A 23,456-nucleotide genomic window follows, 5' to 3' on the forward strand; every position below is an offset into this window, starting at 1 on the left:
AGAACTTCTACACTTCAAATATTCGCCAACGACGCCGAAACCTATCTACCCACGTCCGAATGACCTCAAATTTTGCGCACACATCACAAATGAAACTACGAACCTACTCCAACTTCCGGAATTTCATTCCGACCCCGATATCAAATTTTTCCACTGCCAACCGAAATCGCCAAATTTCAAATTTCGCCAATTCAAGCCTAATTCTACCACGGACCTCCAAATCACATTCCGAATGCACTCCTAAGTCCAAAATCACCTAACCGAGCTAACGGAACCATCAGAATTCAAATTCAAGATCGTTTACACATAGATCAATATCCGGTTGACTTTTCTAACTTAAATTTCTAACTAAGAGACTAAGTGTTTATTTCACTCCAAAACTACTCCGGACCCAAACCTACCAACTCGATGCAACTCAACACAGCTGAACAACACATAAAGAAGCAAAAATGGGGAAACAAGGCTATAACTCTCGGAACGACTGGCCGGGTCGTTACATCCTCCCCCTCTTAATCAAACATTCGTCCTCGAACGTGCCAAGAGTTCTTCTCAAAACCATCAAGAACTCTCTTTGAACCCCAATGGCACAAAACCAATCCGTCAGGACTGAATCCTTCTAACTCAACCAAGCTACGCAGACCACCAAAAACCCAAGGACATTATCACAAAACACCTGTAGAACTCATTACCTCATACACACCCAAAGAACTAATCATACTCATTGCTATGCCGATCCAACCTACTACCAAGATGTCCTATCTATCCAAGTTCCTTCTGAATTACCTTCAAATTGATACTTCCCCCCTGCCATAACACCACAATCCTCAACCCAGACTCACCACACGAGACCCAAGCATAAAACCATATCGCCCTAAGACTCATAAGCCGCTGAATACTCTCTTAAATATCCCCAAAAGTACCACAAGCATGCGCTCACACAATCAACACCTCAGTGCTCAAGCTACAGTCAAAACCCGATATCATGTCCTCCAGACTGGCTCGACATCAACACATAAAAATCACATCTCGCACTTCATCCAGGGAATCAGAAGCCGTCAATGCACAACTGATACCGAGCGCCCATGTGCGCATACGAATGCGTGGAACGAATTTAAAGAGTTACACTTCAAGATGAATCAATACCGCACGATAAGAATTCAAGAATGTGAAGTTTTCCTAAAGGTTCTGCAGCCTCTCGAAGATAAGTACAGACGTCTCCGTACCAATCCGCAAGACTATACTAAACCCGCTCATGACTCGTGAGACCTATGTAACCTAGAGCTCTAATACCAACTTGTCACGACCCAAAATCTAACCATGGTCGTGATGGCGCCTATCGTGTTACAAGGCAAGCCTACTTCCCAAAATATTTCTACTAAACCGATTATAAAAATTTAATAAAACATTTCAACATTTGAATTTCTCATAAACTAAATCAACTCTAAATATAATTTTTAGAAATACGGAAACGAGCCCCAAACTTAGGGATGTCACTAAGTCATGAGCGTCTAAATCTATGAACTAAGAAATGAAACTGTCTAACTGTCAATACAATCCAAAAGAAGAAATGATAAAAGGAGTAACAAGGTCCTGCGACGCTAGCAGCTACCTTGCAATCTCCACAGATAGCCGGCCTGAACTCAATGATTACCTCACTCTAACTCACCCGAATTTGCACATAAAGTGCAGGGTGTAGCATGAGTACAACTACCTCAGCAAGTAACAGAAATAACTAAGGAACTGAGCAATAGTGACGAGCTAAGTCAAACAGCCATATTATTTATTTTTCACAATTTAAAAATAAACAGAAATAAATAGGTAAATTCCATAACTCAGTAAATACCACAAAGAAGTTTAACAGATAAATGCAGCAACAACACAAATAAATACAACCTCACAACAGTGTCACTCCATCACTCATCACTCGTACCCAGCACTCAATACTCAAAACACTCAACACTCTACGCTCACTGGGGGTGTGTACAGACTCCGGAGGGGCTCCCAAAGCCCAAGCACTAAGCACGGACAACTCATGTGCCATCATATCAATACCTGGATCCGCACGGTCAACTCACGTGCTATGCGGACAACTCACGCGCTATGATATCAATACCTGGACCCGCACGGTCAACTCGCGTGCTATGCGGACAACTCACGCGCTATGATATTAATATCCTCACGTATCACCGCATTTTAGCAAATAATAGAGACTGAGGTAAACATGTATAATAATTTCTAGGACTGAGTACAAATAATGTGAGCACGAAAAAAGCCTAAGCATGATCTCTAACATAAAGGCAAACAAGTTCAACAACAATAAACACATAACCACAGATAATAGCCATTAGGCCTCACGGCATCACGGGATGGACCAAGTCTCAATCCCTCGCGGTACATACCCACACGCCTGTCATCTAGCATGGGTATCACTTCCAAACAATCACGTAATGTTAAATCTCCAGGTTTATACCCTCAAAGCCAGAGTTAAAACTGTTACTTACCTTAACAGCATAAAAATCCTACTCCGGGATGCCCTCGTCTCTTTACTCGGTCATTAAAAGCTCCGAATCTATCCATAATCCGAATAATACTATCAACATAGGCTAAAGAATCGAATTCCAATAGAAAAACTACATAAATAGGCCAAAAATTCGAAATCGGCCAAAACCCGCCCCCCGAGCCCTTATCTCGAAAGCAGTCAAAATAGCAGAATAATAATCCTCGTCCTCTCCCGAGTCTAACCATATAAAATTCATCAAATTTTGACATTAACTCGACCCTCAAATCTTCAATTAAAGTCTTGAAGATTTCTACCATTTTCAACCCAATCTATAATCATTTGAACTCAACAATCTTTCCATAAACCTTATTGATATGTATAAATGATACTATTACACCCAAGAATCATACTCTTAATCACTCATCTTTACCCAAACTCGAAATTGAAGACTATGGGTTAGAACCTTACCTCTTGGGTGAAGATCTTGTGATATTTCCTTGTTGGATTTCAAAGCTTGAATAAGATGTTGATGAACAAAGCACTTGAGCTTCTTCCTCTCTCTAGAACACTCTCCCTTCTCTCTAAAAAATGTCAGATTTTTGCTCCAAAATGAGTCCCAAAGCCTATTTATCAAAATGGGTTCGGGTTATGAAAATAGAAAAATTAACCCTCCGAAAGCAGGTCTGCGGTCACATAATGGACCGCAAAATGGGTATGCGGGTCGCAAAATGCACCGCAAAATCGATGCCCAGAAATGGGCTTCACTGGACAGGTTTGCGACCATTTTGCGGTCGCAAAACTACTTCTGCAATCGCATAATTGGTAGCAGAATCGCATATTTCTAGACTTTGGTAATTTTGTCATAGCTTCTTGTAGAAATGTCCAAATGACGAACGGTTTGAAGCATTGGAAACTAGACACATAGACATTTCTTTTGATAGGTAATACATCATATAACACTTCGTATCATGAGATATATGCTTATTTTAAATTAGGTCTTGTGCGAACTCACTTGAAACTTTAGTCTTATGAAATTTCAACTTCCAAACTTCTCGTTAACCATCTGAAATCATCCCGAGCCCCTCGGGACCTCAACTAATATTTCCCACAAGTCATATATCACTACCCGAACTTATTCGAACCTTCAGATCAACCAAAACAACACCAAAACACCAATTCAACCTCGGATTCAAGGCTAAGAACTTCTAAACTTCAAATATTCGCCAATGATGCCGAAACCTATCAACCCACATCCGAATGACCTCAAATTTTGCACACACATAAAAAATGACACTACGAACCTACTCCAACTTCCGGAATTCCATTTCGACCCCGATATCAAATTCTTCCACTGCCGACCGAAATCGCCAAATTTCCAATTTCGCAATTCAAGCCTAATTCTACTACGGACCTCCAAATCACATTCCGGACACACTCCTAAATCCAAAATCACCTAACGGAGCTAACGAAACCATAAGAATTCAAATCCGAGATCGTTTACACATAGGTCAACATTCGGTTGACTTTTCTAACTTAACTTTCTAACTAAGAGACTAAGTGTTCATTTCACTCCAAAACTACTCTGGACCCAAACCTACCAACTCGATGCAGCTCAACACAGCTGAACAACACATAAAGAAGCAAAAATGGGGAAACAGGGCTAGAACTCTAACGACTGGCCGGGTCGTTACAGTATATAACTCTGATGGAGACTCTGTGTGCTGCGAATTCGCAACATGGGATGCAACTCACCTAATTCCCTGAAATAACCGCGCCTCTGCGCCCACAAGTCTGCTAGACATATATGCACCTGTACAAAAATATGCAGCAAGCGTAGTATGAATGACGAGGGGTCGACTCCGACACTTACTATGGGCTAACAATAAATATCGATATTATACTTAAGCATGAATTGTATGAAACAGCTGTAAACTCAATAAGAAGAAGTGAGTGGACAATTCTTTTATTAATAGGAAATTTTTCTAAATTTATTCTCGTCATTTAATATTTTGTATCTCAGGCCAATGAGGCAATAACAATTATTATTTATTCCAAAGATTTATCATGCGCAAATCATGTTGAGGTCGTACGACCCGATCCAACATAAATATTTAAACTGTGTACTACCGAGGGTCAAACGACGCGAACCATAGATGCATCTATCTGCTACCGAGGTGTTCGACCCGCTCTACAAAAGAGAAAATACATTTATAACAACCAATTCAATATTTATTAAGGGGCAATTATTCAAGGGAATACCAAATTCTCATTAACGGTCAAGAAAATGAAGTTTAACCTTTTACAATTCCTTTATCAAGTTTCAATATGATTTAAGATATTAAATTAACAAGTAGGGCGCAAACATCGTAAGTATAACATAATTTGGGTCCTAGACTACCCGAACATAAGCATAATAGTAGCTACGCACGGACTCTCGTCACCCCGTGCGTACGTAGCCTCTACAAATAGAAGCACATATTAAATCAATTTACCTATCGGGTTAATTCCCTCTTACAAGGTTAGAAAAGAGACTTACCTAGCTCCAAAATTCCATAACCGGTTCCAAAGCCTTTCCAACAACTCAAACCGATGCACATCGCTCCAAAACTAGTCAATAAATGTGCAAATCCATAAATATATACTCTAATACTCATTATAATCCAATTTACAACAATTCCCAACTCCGCTCGAAAAGTCGATAAAAATCACCCTCGGGCCCAGGTGCCCGAATTTCAAGAATTTTCGAAGATAAACATTACCCATAGCCTTACGAACACAAATATATAGATTATTCTCAATTTCATGCCCAAATTCGTGGTTAAAATCCAAAAATACCAATTTCTAAGTTTTTTACCAAAACCCCCAACTCGCCCATGAATAAAGAGAAGATACAATTATATCATTGATTAAAAATTAAGTGGATTCCGTGAACAATGCCAATTCCATTACCGTCATTTTTATAGTCTCAAAATACATACACAATCATAGTTAAAGTGCACAAGTGACTCCAATTCAACAAGGATAGTTTGACTTTCCCAACACCCATATACAACTCATACTGTGTCTACGGAGCCTTTACGGATACAAAATTCTAGGATAACGCCGGCAACAAGGCCCCGGCTATACCTCAAAACATAATACACGTGGGACAAAAGATACATGACCCCAAAGACAGATTCGCAAAAGCGACAAAATGTTCGCAAATGCGAACCCCTCAGAAATTTCCTACCGTCGCAAATGCGAACTCCTTCCTCGCAAATGTGAGTTTGCAAATGCGATCAAAACCTCGCAAATGCGAGTTCGCAAATGCGATCAAAACCTCGCATTTGCGAGATATGCAGCCCACACCCAAAAACCAGCATAACCAGCAATAACTTTTCATCCAAAATTGATCCGAAACCACCCCGGAACACACCCGACGCCCCTGGGACCCGTCCAATCACATCAACTTGTCCCAAAACATGACACAAACTTTCTCGAGGCCTCAAATCACGTCAAACAATGTCGAAATCACGAGTCACACCCCAATTCGATCTTAATGAACTTTAGAACTTTAAACTTCTATATTCGATGCCGAAACCTATCAAATCATGCCCGATTGACCTCAAATTTTGCACACAAGTCACATTTGATATTACGGACCTACTCCAACTTCCGGAATCGGAATACAACCCCAATATCAAAAGTCCACTCCCAGTCAAACTTATCAAAATCATCCAAATTTCCAACTTTGGCCAATTGACGCCAAAATGACCTACGGGCCTCTAAATCAACGTCCGGACACGCACCTAAGACCAAAAATACCATACGGAGCCATTTCCAGGCTCGAAATCCCAAATGGACATCGATAACATTGAAATACACTTCAACCCAAGTTCATGAAATTCTTTCAAAATGCCAACCTTCCACAATAGGCGCTGAAAAGTTCCTGGGTCGTCCAAAACCCGATACGGACATACGCCCAAGTCCAAAATCATCATACGAACCTGTTGGAACCTTCAAATCCCGATTTCTAGGTTGTTTACTCAAAAGTCAAATATTAGTCAATTTCTCCAACTTAAACCTTTCGAATTTAGAATTTGCTTTCCAAATCGACTCCTAACTTCCCGAAACTCAATTCCGACCACGCGTACAAGTCATAATACTTGAAGTGAAGCTACTCATGGCCTCAAACAACCGAACGACGCACTAGAGCTCAAAAAAACCGGTCGGGTTGTTACAGAATGATCATGTAATTATTGGAGATAGCATGCCCAAAGCGCCTTCTAGTATGTAAATCACAGATTTGATTTTTTTTTTTTGCTGTTGTTTTTTGAAACTAGTGCTCTTTATTATACTTTTATATATTTAGTGTCTGGTTTTGGTGGGGTTGGTCGAGAGGGTGGTGTCAGTAGTGTCAATGTGAAGAACGTCATAGCAAGGCATGCCGTAGTTAATGATGATTTGCGTTCTGGTAAAATATTGTATATGTAATTTTTTTATTCTTTTTTTATTTATTTAACTTTATGTATTTGTGCGTTCACTAACCTTTTTTTGACTTTTTTCAGCCCCCTTCGTAAATGAGCATGATCTTGGCTTGGATTCTAACTTTGAAGTATCTGCATCTGCAATTGATCAAATCACTGCCATTACACAACAAGAAAAATATAAGCACCCATCTCATGATGTTAAAAAGTCTGGACCTGCTCCGTTGCCATCAGGAATCCCTGCACAGACACGACCAGATATTGTTATTTAGTCTAATACTGCTCCACAGTGCTCCACAGGATACGATTGTTGATGTTACTAATTCTGAAGTTAGTATGTAAATGAGAGATTTTTGATAGTTTTTTTTATTTAAACAGTGATGCTGATAATGCTTTTATATGTTCAGCATCTCGGGTTGATGATGTTGGTCAAGTGGATGTTGGTGGCAGTAATGTGAATTTGCCTTCTGGTAATGTCTTCTATATATAACTTTTCATTCTTTTTTTTTTAAATTTCTTAACTTTGTATATTTGTTGATTCACTAGCATTTTCTAATTTAAGCTCGACACGAGGTTGATCTTGGCTTGGATTCTGATTTTGAATATACTGATTTTCAACTTGATCTAATTGCTTCCATTACACAAGGAGGGAGACGTAATGTAAATTAATCTGGAAATGAACTGACAACTCGTGATGTAAATAAATCTAAACCTGATCAGTCGATATCAAGAACTGTTGTCCAGACACAAACAGATGTTGAAACAACTCCTGCAGTTTTCACACAAAGAAGGCGACATGCAGCTGTAAACAGTCGTTGTATAGGAATGAATGACAATCTGGTATTAGTGCAGTTGGGGGATCCTTAAAGGTTATCAAAGGAAGATTTCTATTTGTAAATGACATTTCAGTGGCTGTTGATTATAAGCCTACGACTGCATTCTCAAACTTTGTTGAAGCAAACATGCAATTGGGAGAGTGCGTATTCGTTTCCATGCATTTTTGTTTTCATGTTTTCTTAATTTTTGTTGATATGTTTCTCATCCATATCTTCTTTTATACGAAATAGGGAAGTGTATTTACCAGGTGATCAAAAGCTGGACCCTTGTTTTGACTTTGAAGTTGAACAGATTGATGATAAGACGTTGTTCCATACATTAAAATATTCTGGTAGGCCGCTGTCTAGTTCGGTATGTGTAATGCTTTTTATTTTTGTAGTTGTATTAGTTCATGCATATTGTTAGTGTTAGTCATGTTTTCTTCCTCTCTTTTTTGCAGCACTTGAATATTATATTCTACTATCTTAGGAAGAAGGCAAAATATGGAAGTAATATGCCAATCAAAATCAGAACTACAGATACTCTTTTTAATAATATCATTCAAAGGGTTTACACAAAATTTGTAAAAGGTGAGAAATAAGATCATTTGATTGATAGATCAGACGATATCATGGAGTACATAAAAGGATTTAGGATGTATTGCAACACTCCATGGATAGAAGGTGGCATAGGATATTGGGGTGTGTATCATTCCATACACATTATTTGGAAAAAAAAGTGGCATAGGATATTGGGGTGTGTATCATTCCATAAGAGATGTTTTTATGTATATGACTCGCTACGTAGTCGAAAGCACAAAAAAGCTATTCAAAAAGTGGCAGAGGCATATGCTGTATTGATCCCGCTGTTTCTAGTTAGCATTGAATTTTATAACCAAATAAGTGACATTGTAGTACAAAATGGTCTGCACATGGGAAAGGACTTGACTGATCCATTTGAGATTGAACTGATTACAAATCTGCCAACACAGCAAAATTCGTAAGAATAGTTACTTTTTTTTTACGTTGTTTTCCTCATTCATATTAATATTTTTCACTACTAATCGATTTTTATATTCTATTCATTTATTTTATTTCAGAGATTGTAGAGTATATGTTGTATGCTTTGCTGAGTACATTATTGAAGGTCTTCCAATCCCTGTTACCAATTTTGATGTGGATGATCGTCGAGCTAGGTTTGATATATTGTTGTGGCACTATGGGACAAACAAGCAGTTGTATGGCGAATCAAGTGAATCTGAGGCTCCAGTGGCAACAAAAAAGACTCGTGGAAAGAAGCGCAAGAAGTAGTATAGGTCTCTTTTTGCTTTTAGTTAATCGTAGCATGAAAACTTTGTAGGATTTTAATAGTTTTTGGTGAAGTATTGTATTTTGCATTATTAGATTGTAAAAATGCTAGCTTTTAAAAGTGTGTTCTAGGAATACAATTGTAATAGTACAATATGTTTCTATAATTGGTTTAATGTTGGAATCTATCTTCAGTTTATTTTATTAGGCTTTTCTTAGGCTTCTTCAATAAAGTTGTTGGTTTATTAGGAGTGCCTTTCGGAGATAAAATTTTCTCAGCACTTGAAGTCAAGCCATTAGTGCAGAACATAGCTGTTATAGCAGCACTATTAGTTCCTACTCCTACTGCCATTTATAGTAGGATGAGCATTGTTAGTTCGCTGTAACATACTAGCAGAAGTTATTTTTAGAGGTGTATTTTTAAGGGAGTTACGACATTCAAAAAGAGGAACTATGTTGCTATTTGGTTGAAGAACAGGGCGAGCATTGATTTGAATGAGAAGAAATATTTTTAGAAAATGAACTGGTTTTGAATTTGTATTGAGAGTAGTTTTTAGTTGTAGTTGAATCTAAGAAATTCTGTGCAGATTTTGCATTGCTGCACCGGTTGTATTCTGCAAATACTTTGGTTCAGGTATATGAGTGCAGTAGAACTATATACCAATCAGGTATACAGATATATCCTTTGGGTATCATGTTGTATTTGAGTACCTTTTTTCCCGCAGCAACTAGATGTAAATACTGACATGAGTTGCAAAGTGTGCCAATTTTGTTGAGGAAGTATGTACAAATGTCGCTTCTTTTGGTGCACTACTTGTATTTCTGTACATATTTTGGTTTAGCCATATTAGTGCAATACAACTATATACCATTAAGGTATATAAATATACCAATCGGGTATCACATTGTATTTGAGTAACTTTTTGTTATACTTCAATATTGACATGAGTTGCAAAGCGTGCCCATTTTGTTGAGGAAGTATGTACAAATATTGCATTTTTTTGGTGCAACACTTGTATTTCTGCACATATTTTAGTTTAACCATATTAGTGCAATATAACTATATACCAATAAAGTATACAAATATACCATTCGGGTATCACATTGTATTTGAGTACCTTTTTGTTATTGTGATGACCCAAGGGGTCATCTTATGTTCTAGGACTTTATTCTATGCTCGTTAGCCTTACAAATCTTATAATTATCCTCTTCGATTTGCGTACGCAGTCCGGGCGTAATTCCGGAAAGCCTTTACGTGGAAAATAGAAGAAATAATAATTTTTGAAATTTAAAACTGATTTTTAGTTGTCTTTGGTCAACATTTTGAACGAACCCGGACCCGTGTTCCGACGGTCCCAGTGGGTTGGGTCCGTAATAAAATATGGGATCTAGGTGTATGCCCGGAATCGAATTCTTAATGCTTTTAAAGTATGTGCTTAATGCTTGATTTTGATGGTATCGGTCCCGTATTTTGATTTCGGAGACCGGTACAGGTCCGTTATAATATCTAAACCATGTCTGTGAAATTTGGTGAGAAACGGAGTTTATATGACATGATTCGGACCCTCGGTTGAGAAAATAGTAACTTTAAGTGTTCTTGAGAATTTCATTGATTTTGATGCTAAATCCGTAGTTTTAGGTGTTATTTTGGTGATTTGATCGCAAGAGCAAGTCCGTATGATGTCTTTAGACTTGTGTGCATGTTTGGTTTGGAGCCCCGAGGTCTCGGGTGAGTTTCGGATAGGCTACGGGATGTTTCGGACTTAGAATTTCTGTTGTTTTGCTGTTGGTGGTGCATAGGTATTTTGTGCTTCGCGATCGCGAAGTGTAAACTAGGGTGGGAGGTAATTTCTTCTTCGCGAACGCGAAGGACTAGTCGCAAACACGAAGCATTGGGGGTGGTACCCTTTGCGAAAGCGATCCGTTTCCCGCGAACGCGATAGGTTAAGGGACCTAGGGGAGAGGGTCATGTTCTTCTACGCGAACGCGTCCACTGGGTCGCGAATACGAAGGCTTGGGGGGAGCTTCCTTACGCGAACGCGTAAAAAGACTCGCGAACGCAAAGGCCTTAGGCCGCTGTGCATCCCGATCGCGACAGGCCTCTCGCGAACGCGATGAAGGCCTGTCCAGTGTTATAAAACAGACTTCAAAACGGGATTTGTTCAAAATTTCATATTTTCTTCCATAGAACTCGACCTAGGGCAATTTTTGAAGAAAGATTTCGACACCCAATCATAGGTTTGCACTTTCTAACTTGTTTTCTTCAATTTCCATCATCATTTATTGAATTCCTAGTCTTTAATCTTGTTCTTTAAGGGTAGAAATTAGGGATATTGGGGGAATTGGAAATTTTATAAATTTGGGGATTTAGACCTCAATTTGAGGTCGAATTCCGGAACTAATTACATACTCGAGCTCGAGGGTGAATGGATAAACGCATTTTGGTCCGAAACTCGAGTTTGGACTAAGCGGGTCCGGGGTCGGTTTTTGATTTTTTCTTTTTTATTTTTTTTGGGAAAATTTGGGAAATCTATAATTATTCATTAAAGTTAATCCCTTTAGCGATAATTGATAGTATTAAGCTATTTGTGACTAGATACGAGTGGGTTGGAGGTAAATTCTAAAGGAAAAGCGGTACTTGAGCAGTGAGTGGCCTGCGAATCGATTTAAGTGTCGTGTCTAATTTTGGCTTGAGGGAATAGGTAATATGTGTTTATTTGCTACGTGTTTGGTTGTTAAATACGATGTATAGGTGAGGTGACGAGCATCTATGCATTACTGTCAAGTCCTAGCATGCGAGTGAAATCCTATTCTTTGTAAATTTTGTAGCCTTTAATCCTTCTATCCATGCTTAGCATCGTTATTTGAAATGTTGGTGACTTATGTCTGGTTTCATCGAGATTTGGTAATTTTTGAATATTGGTTCAAGGTTGAGGTTTACATTACAATATTACACATTGGTAAAATACTGGCTTCTTTGTGAAACTTCTGTTTATCCATTGTTATTGATTCTGTGATTTGTGAGGAGGAGTGTAAAGCACGAAGGGTGATGATGTGCATGAATTATTTATATTGTGAGGAAGAGTGTAAAGCACGAAGGGTGATGCCGTGTCATGATATGTAAATGTTAATGCACGAAAGGTGATGTCGTGCCATGATTTATGAGTGATAAAGCACGAAGGATGATGCTATGCATAATATGAGAGGTTTAATGCACGAATGGTGATGTCGTGCCGTTCTATTTATTATTTGGTAAGATTGAGAGTAAAATCACGAAGGGTGATGTCGTACAGTTTTATTTATTATTTGGTAAGGTTGAGAGTAAAAGCACGAAGGGTGATGCCGTGCAGTTTTCCTTACTGTTTTAATTGCTTAATTTGTTTACGGATTACTATTTAATTCTGTCTTTTCGTTATTCTCACTCTTATATTGAAATCCCCCACTGTATGTCCCCTTCCCATGATTTTCTGCTTTATTTCTTTATTTACTGTTATTTTCATTAGCATGATTATACTGTTCAGGTTATATGTGGATGTCTTCTCCTAGCCTCGTCGCTACTTCGCCAAGGTTAGGCTCGAAACTTACTAGTACATGGGGTCGGTTATACTGATGTTGCACTCTGCACTTTCTGTGCAGATCCAGGTGTCGGTATGAGCTGATCCTGAGTTAGTAGCTAACATTTGTGCAGGAGACCCGAAGTAGATCTACCGACGTCCACAGATTCCTGGAGTCCCCTCCTATATATTCATCTACTGTTTTTATTAGATCATAAACAGTTGTACCTCTTTCTTTCAGACAAATACTTGTAGTTAATCGTAGTAGTCCGTGAGTTGTGACACCAGATCATGGGTAGTTAGACCTATCAATATTAATTGCGCAGTATCATTATATAAACTTCGCTTCTTATTTTATTTCCATGTGTTGGGTTGTAGTGATTCTCTGTATATATTGTAAGATTTTCATGTTGCAAACCTCTAATGTTGGCTTGCCTAGCAAGTGCAACATTAGGCCCCATCACGGTCCGATGGTAGGAATTCGGGTCGTGACAAGTTGGTATCAGAGCACTAGGTATCTTAGGTCTCACAATTCACGGACAAGCTTAGTAGAGTCAGGGGGATCGATACGGAGACGTTTGTACTTATCTCCCAGAGGCTATAAAGTTAGGAACAAGTTCACTTTTATTTAGCTCTATCGTGCGATTCTTGTTATCCCAATACTGATTGATCTCTTCTATTCTTATTCTCTCGCAGATGGCGAGAACACGTACTGCTTCTTCCACCAATCAGCAGCCGGATCCTCTAGCAGCAGCTCCTACGAGGGGCAGAGGCCGAGGCCGTGCCAGAGGCCGAGGCAGGGGTAGGGCTCAACCCAGGGCCCGAGCAGCAGCTCCAGCTACGGAGCCTCAGATAAAGTTCGATGAGGACGCTCCAGGTCCCGGAGGGGTTTATTGCTACCCCGGTACTTCAGGATGCCTTGGTTTGATTAGTGGGCCTTATATAGAGTGTAGCCCAGACTGGCACATTCCCCATGGCACCAGCCGTATCTCAGGCTGGAGGAGGAGCCCAAGCTCCTGCCACCCACACTCCGGAGCAGGTGTCTCCCCAGTTTCAGACTCCAGCAGCCCATCCAGTTGAGGTAGTTCAGCCGGTTGCTGCAGCACTGCCCATTAATGGGGCAGCTATGTCCTCCAAGGCTTTGTGGAGGTTGGAAAGGTTTACCAAGCTCTTCCCAGTTCACTTCAGTGGTGCTCCTTCAGAGGATCACCAAGAGTACCTTGATAGCTGCCATGAGGTTCTTCGGAACATGGGTATATTGGAGACCAATGGGGTCGACTTTGCTGCTTTCCAGATGACTAGTTCTGCCAAGAAATGGTGGAGGGATTATTTGTTGACTAGACCAGTTGGGTCGCCTGCTCTTACTTGGGATAATTTGTCACATCTCTTTTTAGAGAAGTTTCTGTCTATCACTACTAGAGAGGAGCGCCGCCATCAGTTCGAGCGTCTCCAGCAGGGCAGTATGACTATTACTCAGTATGAGACTCGTTTCGTGGATTTGGCCCGTCATGCCATTCTTTTGCTCCCCACAGAGAGAGAGAGAGAGAGAGAGAGAGAGAGAGAGAGAGAGAGAGGAGGTTTATTGAGGGTCTTTCTCAGCCTATCAGATTGCAGATGGCTAAGGAGACGGGGAGCGAGATTTCTTTCCAGGATGCGGCCAATGTGGCCAGGCGAGTTAAGATGGTTCTTGGATTGGAAGGTCAGGGGTCAGACAAGAGACATCGCCATTCTGGGGGATTCAGCGATGCCTCATCTGGAGGCGGGGGTACTTATGGTAGAGGCCATTCTTCCAGGACATTTCATTCAGCACTTCAGACATCCCACGGTGCTCCAGGTGGTCGTGGCCCTTATATGCCTTATTCTGATCAGCCAGCTCCTATCAGTGCACCTCCTCTTCAGAGCTTACAGAGTGGTCATTCAGGTCAACAGGGTCAGTTTGCCGGCCAGCAGTCACAGTAGCCGAGGTCATGTTATACTTGTGGTGACCCGAGGCACATTGCTAGATATTGCCCTCGTGCGTCGAGCAGTTCACAGTACCAGAGTTCTCGTGCCATGATTCCGGCACCAGCTGCCGCATCGCCTGCCCAGCCAGCTAGAGGTAGGGGTCAGGTAGCCAGAGGTAGGGCCAGATTGTTGGAGGTAGAGGTCAGGCCGCTAGAGGTGGAGGCCCGCCAGTCAGAGGTCGTCCTAGAGACATGGTTCAGGGTGGTGGGCCCCAGCCCCGATGTTATGCCTTTCCCGCCATACCTGAGGCTGAGTCTTATGATGCTGTTATCACAGGTACTGTTTCAGTTTGCAGTAGAGATGCTTCAATTCTATTTGATCCGGGGTATACTAACTCCTATGTGTCATCTTACTTTGCTTCATATTTGGTTATGCCCCGTGATTCTTTGAGCGCCCATGTATATGTGTCTACGCCCATAGGGCATGCTATTATTGTAGATCGTGTGTATCGCTCATGTGTGGTCATTATTGGAGGTCTTAAGACTAGTGTAGACCTTTTTCTCCTCGATATGGTTGATTTTGATGTTATATTGGGCATGGATTGGCTGTTACCATGCTATTTTGGACTGTCACACCAAGACAGTGACCTTAGCCTTGCTGGGGTTGCCTCGATTAGAGTGGAGAGGGACTCCTGACCACTCTTCCAGCAAAGTTATTTCTTATATGAAGGCTCGGCGTATGATCGAGAAGGGGTGTTTGGCCTATTTGGCTTATGTTCGTGATTCTAGTGCTGAGGTTCCTTCTATGGATTCTGTGCCTGTTGTTCATGAGTTCCCTGAGGTATTTTCTGCAGACCTACCGGGGATGCCACCCGATAGGGATATTGATTTTTTCATTGATCTGGTTCCGGGGACTCAGCCCATTTCTATTCCGTCATACCGGATGGCCCCACCAGAGTTAAAAGAATTGAAGGAACAGTTACAAGATTTGCTTGACAAGGGCTTCATTAGACCTAGTATCTCGCCCTGGGGTGTGTCGGTTTTATTCGTGAAGAAGAAGGATGGATCTATGAGGATGTGTATAGATTATCGGCAGTTGAATAAAGTCACTATCAAGAACAAGTATCAGTTGCCGAGGATTGATGATTTGTTTGATCAGCTTCAGGGTGCCAAGGTATTTTCAAAGATTGATTTGAGATCTGGCTACCATCAGTTGAGGATTAGGTCATCTGATGTCCCTAAGACAGCTTTTCGGACGCGGTATGGGCACTATGAGTTTCTGGTGATGTCCTTTGGGTTGACCAATGCACCAGCATCATTTATGGAGTTGATGAACCGAGTGTTCAAGCCTTACCTAGATTCATTTGTGATTGTGTTTATTGATGACTTCTTAGTATACTCTCGTAGTCGGGAGGAGCATGAACAGCACCTCCGGATAGTGCTCCAGACTTTGAGGGACAGTCAGTTGTATGCTAAATTTTTGAAGTGCGAGTTTTGGTTGGATTCAGTTGCTTTCTTAAGTCACGTCGTATCAGTAGAGGGTGTTCAGGCGGATCCTAAGACAATTGAGGCAGTCAAGAACTAGCCTAGACCCATTTCAGCCACGGAGATCAGGAGCTTCTTGGGTTTAGCGGGTTATTACCGTCCGTTTGTGGAAGGGTTTTCATCTATAGCAGCCCCAATGACTAGGTTGACCCAGAAGGGTGCCTCATTCAGATAGTCAGACGAGTATAAGGCGAGCTTTCAGAAGCTCAAGACAGCCTTGACTTCAGCACCAGTGTTGGTATTACCATTGGGGTCAGGATCTTACACGGTATATTATGATGCCTCCCATGTTGGGCTCGGAGCAGTATTGATGCAGGAGGGCAGGGTGATTGCATATCCGTCTCATCAGTTGAAGGCTCATGAGAAGAATTACCCTATCCATGACTTAGAGTTGGCAGCCATTGTTCACGCGCTGAAGATTTGGAGGCACTATCTTTACGGCGTGCCATGTGAGGTATTCACGGATCATCGGAGCTTGCAGTATTTGTTCAAGCAGAAGGAACTCAATTTGAGGCAGAGGAGGTGGTTGGAGCTATTGAAAGACTATGATATCACCATATTGTATCATCTCGAGAAGGCCAATATGGTGGCCGATGCTTTGAGTAGAAAGTTAGCTAGTATGGGTAGCCTTGCTTATATTCCAGTTGGTGAGAGGCCGCTTGCATTGGATGTTCAGGCCCTGGCCAACCAGTTTGTGAGGTTAGATATTTCCGATCCTATCCGTGTTTTAGCTTGTACAGTTGCTTGGTCTTTTTTGTTTGAGCACATCAGAGATCAGAGGATGACGATCCTCATTTACTTGTCCATAGAGACATAGTGCGGCACGGTGGTGCCAAGCAGGTTACTGTTGGAGATGACAGAGTTTTGAGGATGCAGGGTCGTATTTGTGTGCCTAATGTGGATGGACTTCGTGAGTTGATTCTTGAGGAGGCCCACAGTTCCCGGTATTCTATTCATCCGGGCACCGCCAAGATGTATCAGGACTTGCGGCAGCATTATTGGTGGAGGAGGATGAAGAAAGACATAGTTGCATATGTATCTCGATGTCTAAATTGCCAGCAGGTAAAGTGTGAGCATCAGAGACCTGGTGGGTTGCTTTAGAAGATAGAGATTCCTGAGTGGAAGTGGGAGCGTATCACTATGGATTTTGTTGTTGGACTCCCCCGGACTCAGAGGAAGTTCGATGCAGTTTGGGTCATTGTGGACAGGTTGACTGAGTCAGTGCATTTCATTCATGTGGCAGTTACTTATTCTTCGGAGCGGTTGGCAGAGATTTACATTCGTGAGATCGTCCGTCTTCACGGTGTGCCCGTGTATATCATTTCTGACCGAGGTACGCAGTTCACCTCGCACTTCTGGAGGGCAGTACAGCGTGAGTTGGGTACGCGGGTTGAGTTAAGCACAGCATTCCATCCTTAGACGGACGGGCAGTCCGAGCGCACTATTCAGATCTTGGAGAATATGCTCCGCGCATGTGTTATAGACTTCGGAGGATCGTGGGATCAGTTCTTGCCCCTTGCAGAGTTCGCCTACAACAACAACTACTAGTCGAGCATTCAGATGGCTCCCTATGAGGCATTATATGGTAGACGGTGTAGGTCGCCAGTTGGGTGGTTTAAGCCGGGGGAGGCTCGGTTGTTAGATATACATTTAGTACAGGAGGCCTTAGACAAGGTCAAGATTATACAGGATCGACTTCATACAGCTCAGTCCAGGCAAAAGAGTTATGCCGACCGCAGAGTTCGTGATGTGGTATTCATGGTCGGGGAGAGAATATTGCTTTGGATATTACCCATGAAGGGTATCATGAGGTTTGGGAAGAAGGGCAAGTTGAGCCCTAGGTATATCGAGCCATTTGAGATTCTCGAGAGAGTGGGGGAGGTGGCTCATAGACTTATGTTGCCTCCAGTGTTATCATCAGTCCATCCAGTATTTCATGTGTCCATGCTCCGGAAGTATCATGGTGACCCGTCCCACATGTTAGATTTCAGCTCTATCCAGTTGGACAAGGATTTGACTTATGAGGAGGAGCCGACAGTTATTCTAGTCCGGCAGGTTCGACAGTTGAGGTCGAAGAGTTATCCTTCAGTTCGAGTGCAGTGGAGAGGTCAGCCCGTTGAGGCAGCTACTTGGGAGTTCGAGTCGGACATGCGGAGTAGATATCCCCACTTGTTTGCGAGTTCAGGTACTTTTCAATGTTCGTTCAAGGACGAACGTTTGTTTTAGAGGTGGAGATTGTGATGACCCAAGGGATCATCTTGTGTTCTAGGACTTTATTCCACGCTCGTTAGCCTTAAAATTCTTAGAATTATCCTTCTCGATTTGCGTGCATAGTCCGGGCGTAATTCCAGAAAGCCTTTACGTGGAAAATAGAAGAAATAATAATTTTTGAAATTTAAAAGTGATTTTTAGTTGACTTTGGTCAACATTTTGCGTAGATGGACCCGGACCCGTGTTCCAACGGTCCCTATGGGTCCGTAATAAAATATGGAATCTGGACGTATGCCCGGAATCGAATTCCGATATTCATAGCCCGAGAAATACTTTTTTGACTAATATTGAATTTGAGAAAATTCTATGGTTTTAAAGTATGTGGTTAATGCTTGATTTTGATGGTATCGGGCTAGTATTTTGGTTTCAGAGCCCGGTACAGGTCCGTTACAATATCTAAACCATGTCTGTGAAATTTGGTTAGAAACAAAGTTTATATGACGTGATTCGGACCCTCGGTTGAGAAAATAGTAACTTTAAGTGTTATTGAGAATTTCATTAATTTTGATGCTAAATTCGTAGTTTTAGGTGTTATTTTGGCAATTTTATCACACGAGCAAGTCCGTATGATGATTTTAGACTTGTGTGCATGTTTGGTTTGGAGCCCCGAGGGCTCGGGTGAGTTTCGGATAGGCTACGGGATGTTTCGGATTTAGAATTTCTGTTGCTTTGCTATTGCTGGTGCACAGGTATTTTGTGCTTCGCGATCGCGAAGTGTAAACTAGGCTGGGAGGTAATTTCTTCTTCGTGAACGCGAAGGACTGGTCGCGAATGCGAAGCATTGGGGGTGGTACCCTTCGCGAACGCAATCAGTCTCCCCGCGAATGCGATAGGTTAAGGGACCAGGGGGAGGGGGGTCATATTCTTCTACGAGAACGCGTCCACTGGGTCGCGAACATGAAGGCTTGGGGTGAGCTGCCCTACGCGAATGCATAGAAAGACTCGCGAACGCGAAGGCCTTAGGCCGTTATACAACGCGATCGCGACAGGCCTCTCGCGAACGCGATGAACGCCAGTCCAGTGTTTTAAAACAGACTTCAAAACGGGATTTGTTCAAAATTTCATATTTTCTTCCATATAACTCGACCTAGGGCGATTTTTGAAGAAGGATTTCGACACCCAACATAGGTTTGCACTTTCTAACTTGTTTTTTTTCAATTTTCATCATCATTTATTGAATTCCTAGTCTTTAATCTTGTTCTTTAAGGGTAGAAATTAGGGATTTTGGGTAAATTGAAAATTTTATAAATTTGGGGATTTAGACCTTGATTTGATATCGGATTCCAGAACTAATTACATACTCGGGATCGGGGGTGAATGGGTAAACGGATTTTGGTCTGAACCTCGAGTTTGGACCAAGCGGGTCCGGGGTCAGTTTCTGACTTTCTTTTTTGGGAAAATTTGGGAAATCTATTATTATTCATTAAAGTTGATCCCTTTAGCGATAATTGATAGCATTAAGCTATTTATGACTAGATAAGAGTGGGTTGGAGGTGAATTCTAAAGGAAAAGCGGTACTTGAGCAGTGAGTGGCATGTGAATCGAGGTAAGTGTCGTGTCTAACTTTGGCTTGAGGGAATAGGTAATATGTGATTATTTGCTACGTGTTTGGTTGTTAATTATGATGTATAGGTGAGGTGACGAGCATCTATGCATTGCTGTCGAGTCATAGCATACGAGTGAAATCCTATTCTTTGTAAATTTTGTAGCCTTTAATCCTACTATCCATGCTTAGCATCGTTATTTGAAATGTTGGGTGACTTATGTCTGGTTTCATCGAGATTTGGTAATTTTTGAATATTGGTTCAAGGTTGAGGTTTACGTTATGATATTACACATTGGTAAAATACTGGCTTCTTTGTGAAACTTTTGTTTATCCGTTGGTATTGATTCTGTGATTTGTGAGGAAGAGTGTAAAGCACGAAGGGTGATGCCGTGCATGCATTATTTATATTGTGAGGAAGAGCGTAAAGCACGAAGGGTGATGTTGTACCATGATATGTGAGTGTTAATGCACGAAGGGTGATGTCGTGCCATGATTTATGAGTGATAAAACACGAAAGGTGATATCGTGCATATATGAGAGGTTTAATGCACGAAGGGTGATGTCGTGCCGTTCTATTTATTATTTGGTGAGATTGAGAGTAAAAGCACGAAGGGTGATGCCATGCAGTTTTATTTATTATTTGGTGAGGTTGAGAGTAAAAGCACGAAGGGTGAAACCGTGCTGTTTTCCTTACTATTTTAATTGCTTAATTTGTTTACGGATTACTGTTTAATTCTGTCTTTTCGTTATTCTCACTCCCTATATTGAAATCTCCTACTGTATGTCCCCTTCCCATTATTTTCTGCTTTATTTCTTTATTTACTGTTATTTCCATTAGCATGATTATACTGTTCAGATTGTGGGTGTCTTGTCCTAGCCTCGTCACTACTTCGCCGAGGTTAGGCTCGACACTTATCAGTACATGGGGTCAATTATACTGATGTTGCACTCTGCACGTTCTGTGCAGATCCAGGTGTCGGTCCGAGCTGATCCTGAGTTGGTAGCTGACATTTGCGCAGGAGACCCGAAGTAGATCTACCGACGTCCCCAGATTCCTGGAGTCCCATCCTATATATTCATCTACTGTTTTTATTAGATCATAAACAGTTGTACCTCTTTCTTTCAGACAAATACTTATAGTTAATCGTAGTAGTCCGTGAGTTGTGACACCAGATCATGGGTAGTTAGACCTATCAGTATTAATTGCGCAGTATCATTATATAAATTTCGCTTCTTATTTTATTTCCATGTGTTGGGTTGTAGTGATTCTATGTATATATTGTAAGATTTTCATGTTGCAAACCTCTAATGTTGGCTTGCCTAGCAAGTGCAGCGTTTGGCGCCATCACGGTTCGATGGTGGGAATTCGGGTCGTGAAAGTTATACTTCAATATTGACATGAGTTGCACAGTGTACCCATTTTATTAAGGAAGTATGTACAGATGTTGCATTTTTTTGGTGCACCACTTGTATTTCTACATATATTTTGGTTTAACCATATTAGTGCAATACAATTATATACTAATAAGATATACAAATATACCATTCGGGTATCACATTGTATTTGAGTACCTGATGATGTACAATAACTACATGTAAATGGCTTCCAATTTGTTATACTTCAATACTGACATGAGCTGCAAAGCGTTCCCATTTTGTTGACGATGTATGTACAAATGTTGCATTTGGGGCACCACTTCTATTTCTGCATATATTTTGATACCAATAAGGTATACATATATATATATATATACCAAAAAGGTATACAGATATACCACTTGGGTATTACATTATATTTTAGCACCTTTTTTCCTGCAGCAACTAGATGTAAATGCATCCCACTTTTATATACTAAAATAGAAAATAAACAAATTCTTATTGAAAACACAAGTAGCCATATAAAATTTTTGCCAAAAAGTATTGGCAAAGAATCACCATACCAAATATATGGTGAAGCATTAAATCAATAGTCTTTGGAATATTTCGACACGTTCTCCGGTTGTGTCTTTTTTTCCCGCATAGTACACATGTAACTGTATTTCCTTCCCAACCTCCTATGCCTCTCTTCTTTTTAGGTCTCTCTGGTTTGATTTTTCCTTTTACTGCCATCTCATATATTTACAGCGAGTAGTCTATGTTGTAGTAATCCGAGCAATACTTGTATGAATCCATATGGTATTTTTGTATAACTGTCATTGCATGTGGACATGGAATATCGTCTAGCTGAAACCTTCCACAAGTGCAGTTTTTTTTATGTAGACGCACCACATTTCTTGTTTGGCCATCAATTACTAAATGTAAGAATTGAGTTGATGGAAACACCTAATATAATTTTAATTAAGAAAAGTCATTAGCTATACGAAGTAATAGTATTTTTTTAATAACAATATGTAGTTGTTTAGTGAAATCTCTAAGGTGCAGAAGTAAAACTACAGTACATGCAGTGTTTTTATGATTCTGAAAATGCATACCGCCATCGTCTGTGATAAGATAGTATTATATGCCAATATTTTTTCATACTTTACACCGATCTTCATAAATGATTCCACGGCATCCTTCCGATTGGTGTAATTCCATTTCTGAATCAATGTTGTCATAAAGTCAAGCAAATTCACAACTAGGAGGTCTCTTGCATGCTTGGTTGCTGCATTTACTGATTCTGCAATATTCGATACCATGGTTATATTTGCCTTGGAATGCGCCCGGGACCATTTATCATATCTAATATCTATCATGTATATTTTCACTCTACTATCAATAGCTTCTAACTCTGCCATATGCCTGTTGAATTCTTCAACAGTGTATGATCTTGCTAACGCAAAGTATACTTCTTTGATTTGTTTTTGGCTCTTCCTGAAGTTCGTCTTTATGTTGTTCCACAGATGGAACATACATGCATAATGAGGGACTTCTGGATAAACAATCGAAGTTGCTCTCCATATACCATCATGCTTGTCTAATACAATGCACATTCCCTCTCTTTGTCCATAGGTTTCTTTGAACTGCACGAAGAACCACTCCCACGATGCATCATTTTCCGTATCAACAATTGCATATGCGAGGGGTAGAATTTTTCCTGTAAAACCAAAGGAAAAAATATTAGTTACAACACACAATGTTAATTTATCATTTCATATAGTAGTATAGTTATAGGTAGGTGCATGTATGTAGCAAAATAATTATATACTATGTTGGTATACTTGTATACCATATTGATATCATATGATATTTGAAAATCTTTTTTGTTGCTTTAACTAAATGTAATTAGATTGTATTTTTAAAATAGTAAAGTACATCAATTATTCAATACTGATTCTGAGACAACTTTTTTCTTACCCTCTGCGTCTTGCGTGGAAGCCGTGATTATGGTCCCTCTATAAGTTGACTTTAAAAAACATCCATCAACTACAACTGTTGGCCTACAATAGATCCATCCTCTAATCGAAGCACATATAGCTATGAATGCATACAAGAAGCTCCCATCTACTTTAGTGTATAGTCGTGTCAT

At 40.7% G+C, this 23,456-nt stretch overlaps 1 protein-coding gene across 1 annotated transcript; it reads right to left on the reverse strand.

Moving 5' to 3' along the window:
• Positions 1-22,377: 22,377 nt before the first annotated feature.
• On the reverse strand, positions 22,378-23,456 carry LOC104121429 (uncharacterized). The gene is made up of 2 exons (XM_009633425.2): positions 23,285-23,456; positions 22,378-23,024 (listed from the first exon to the last, which is right to left on the reverse strand). Exons 1-2 carry the CDS (start codon positions 23,454-23,456, stop codon positions 22,378-22,380), a joined length of 819 nt encoding a protein of 272 aa, XP_009631720.2.

The sequence above is a fragment of the Nicotiana tomentosiformis genome, chromosome 3 (genome assembly GCF_000390325.3).
Source record: "Nicotiana tomentosiformis chromosome 3, ASM39032v3, whole genome shotgun sequence".
Taxonomy (NCBI): domain Eukaryota; kingdom Viridiplantae; phylum Streptophyta; class Magnoliopsida; order Solanales; family Solanaceae; genus Nicotiana; species Nicotiana tomentosiformis.

Coding starts and splice junctions, on each gene's coding strand:
- LOC104121429 (XM_009633425.2), bottom strand. CDS start 23,456: ATGACACGACTATACACTAAAGTAGATGGGAGCTTCTTGTATGCATTC. Junction 23,025..23,284: donor TTCCACGCAAGACGCAGAGG/GTAAGAAAAAAG, acceptor TTGGTTTTACAG/GAAAAATTCTACCCCTCGCA.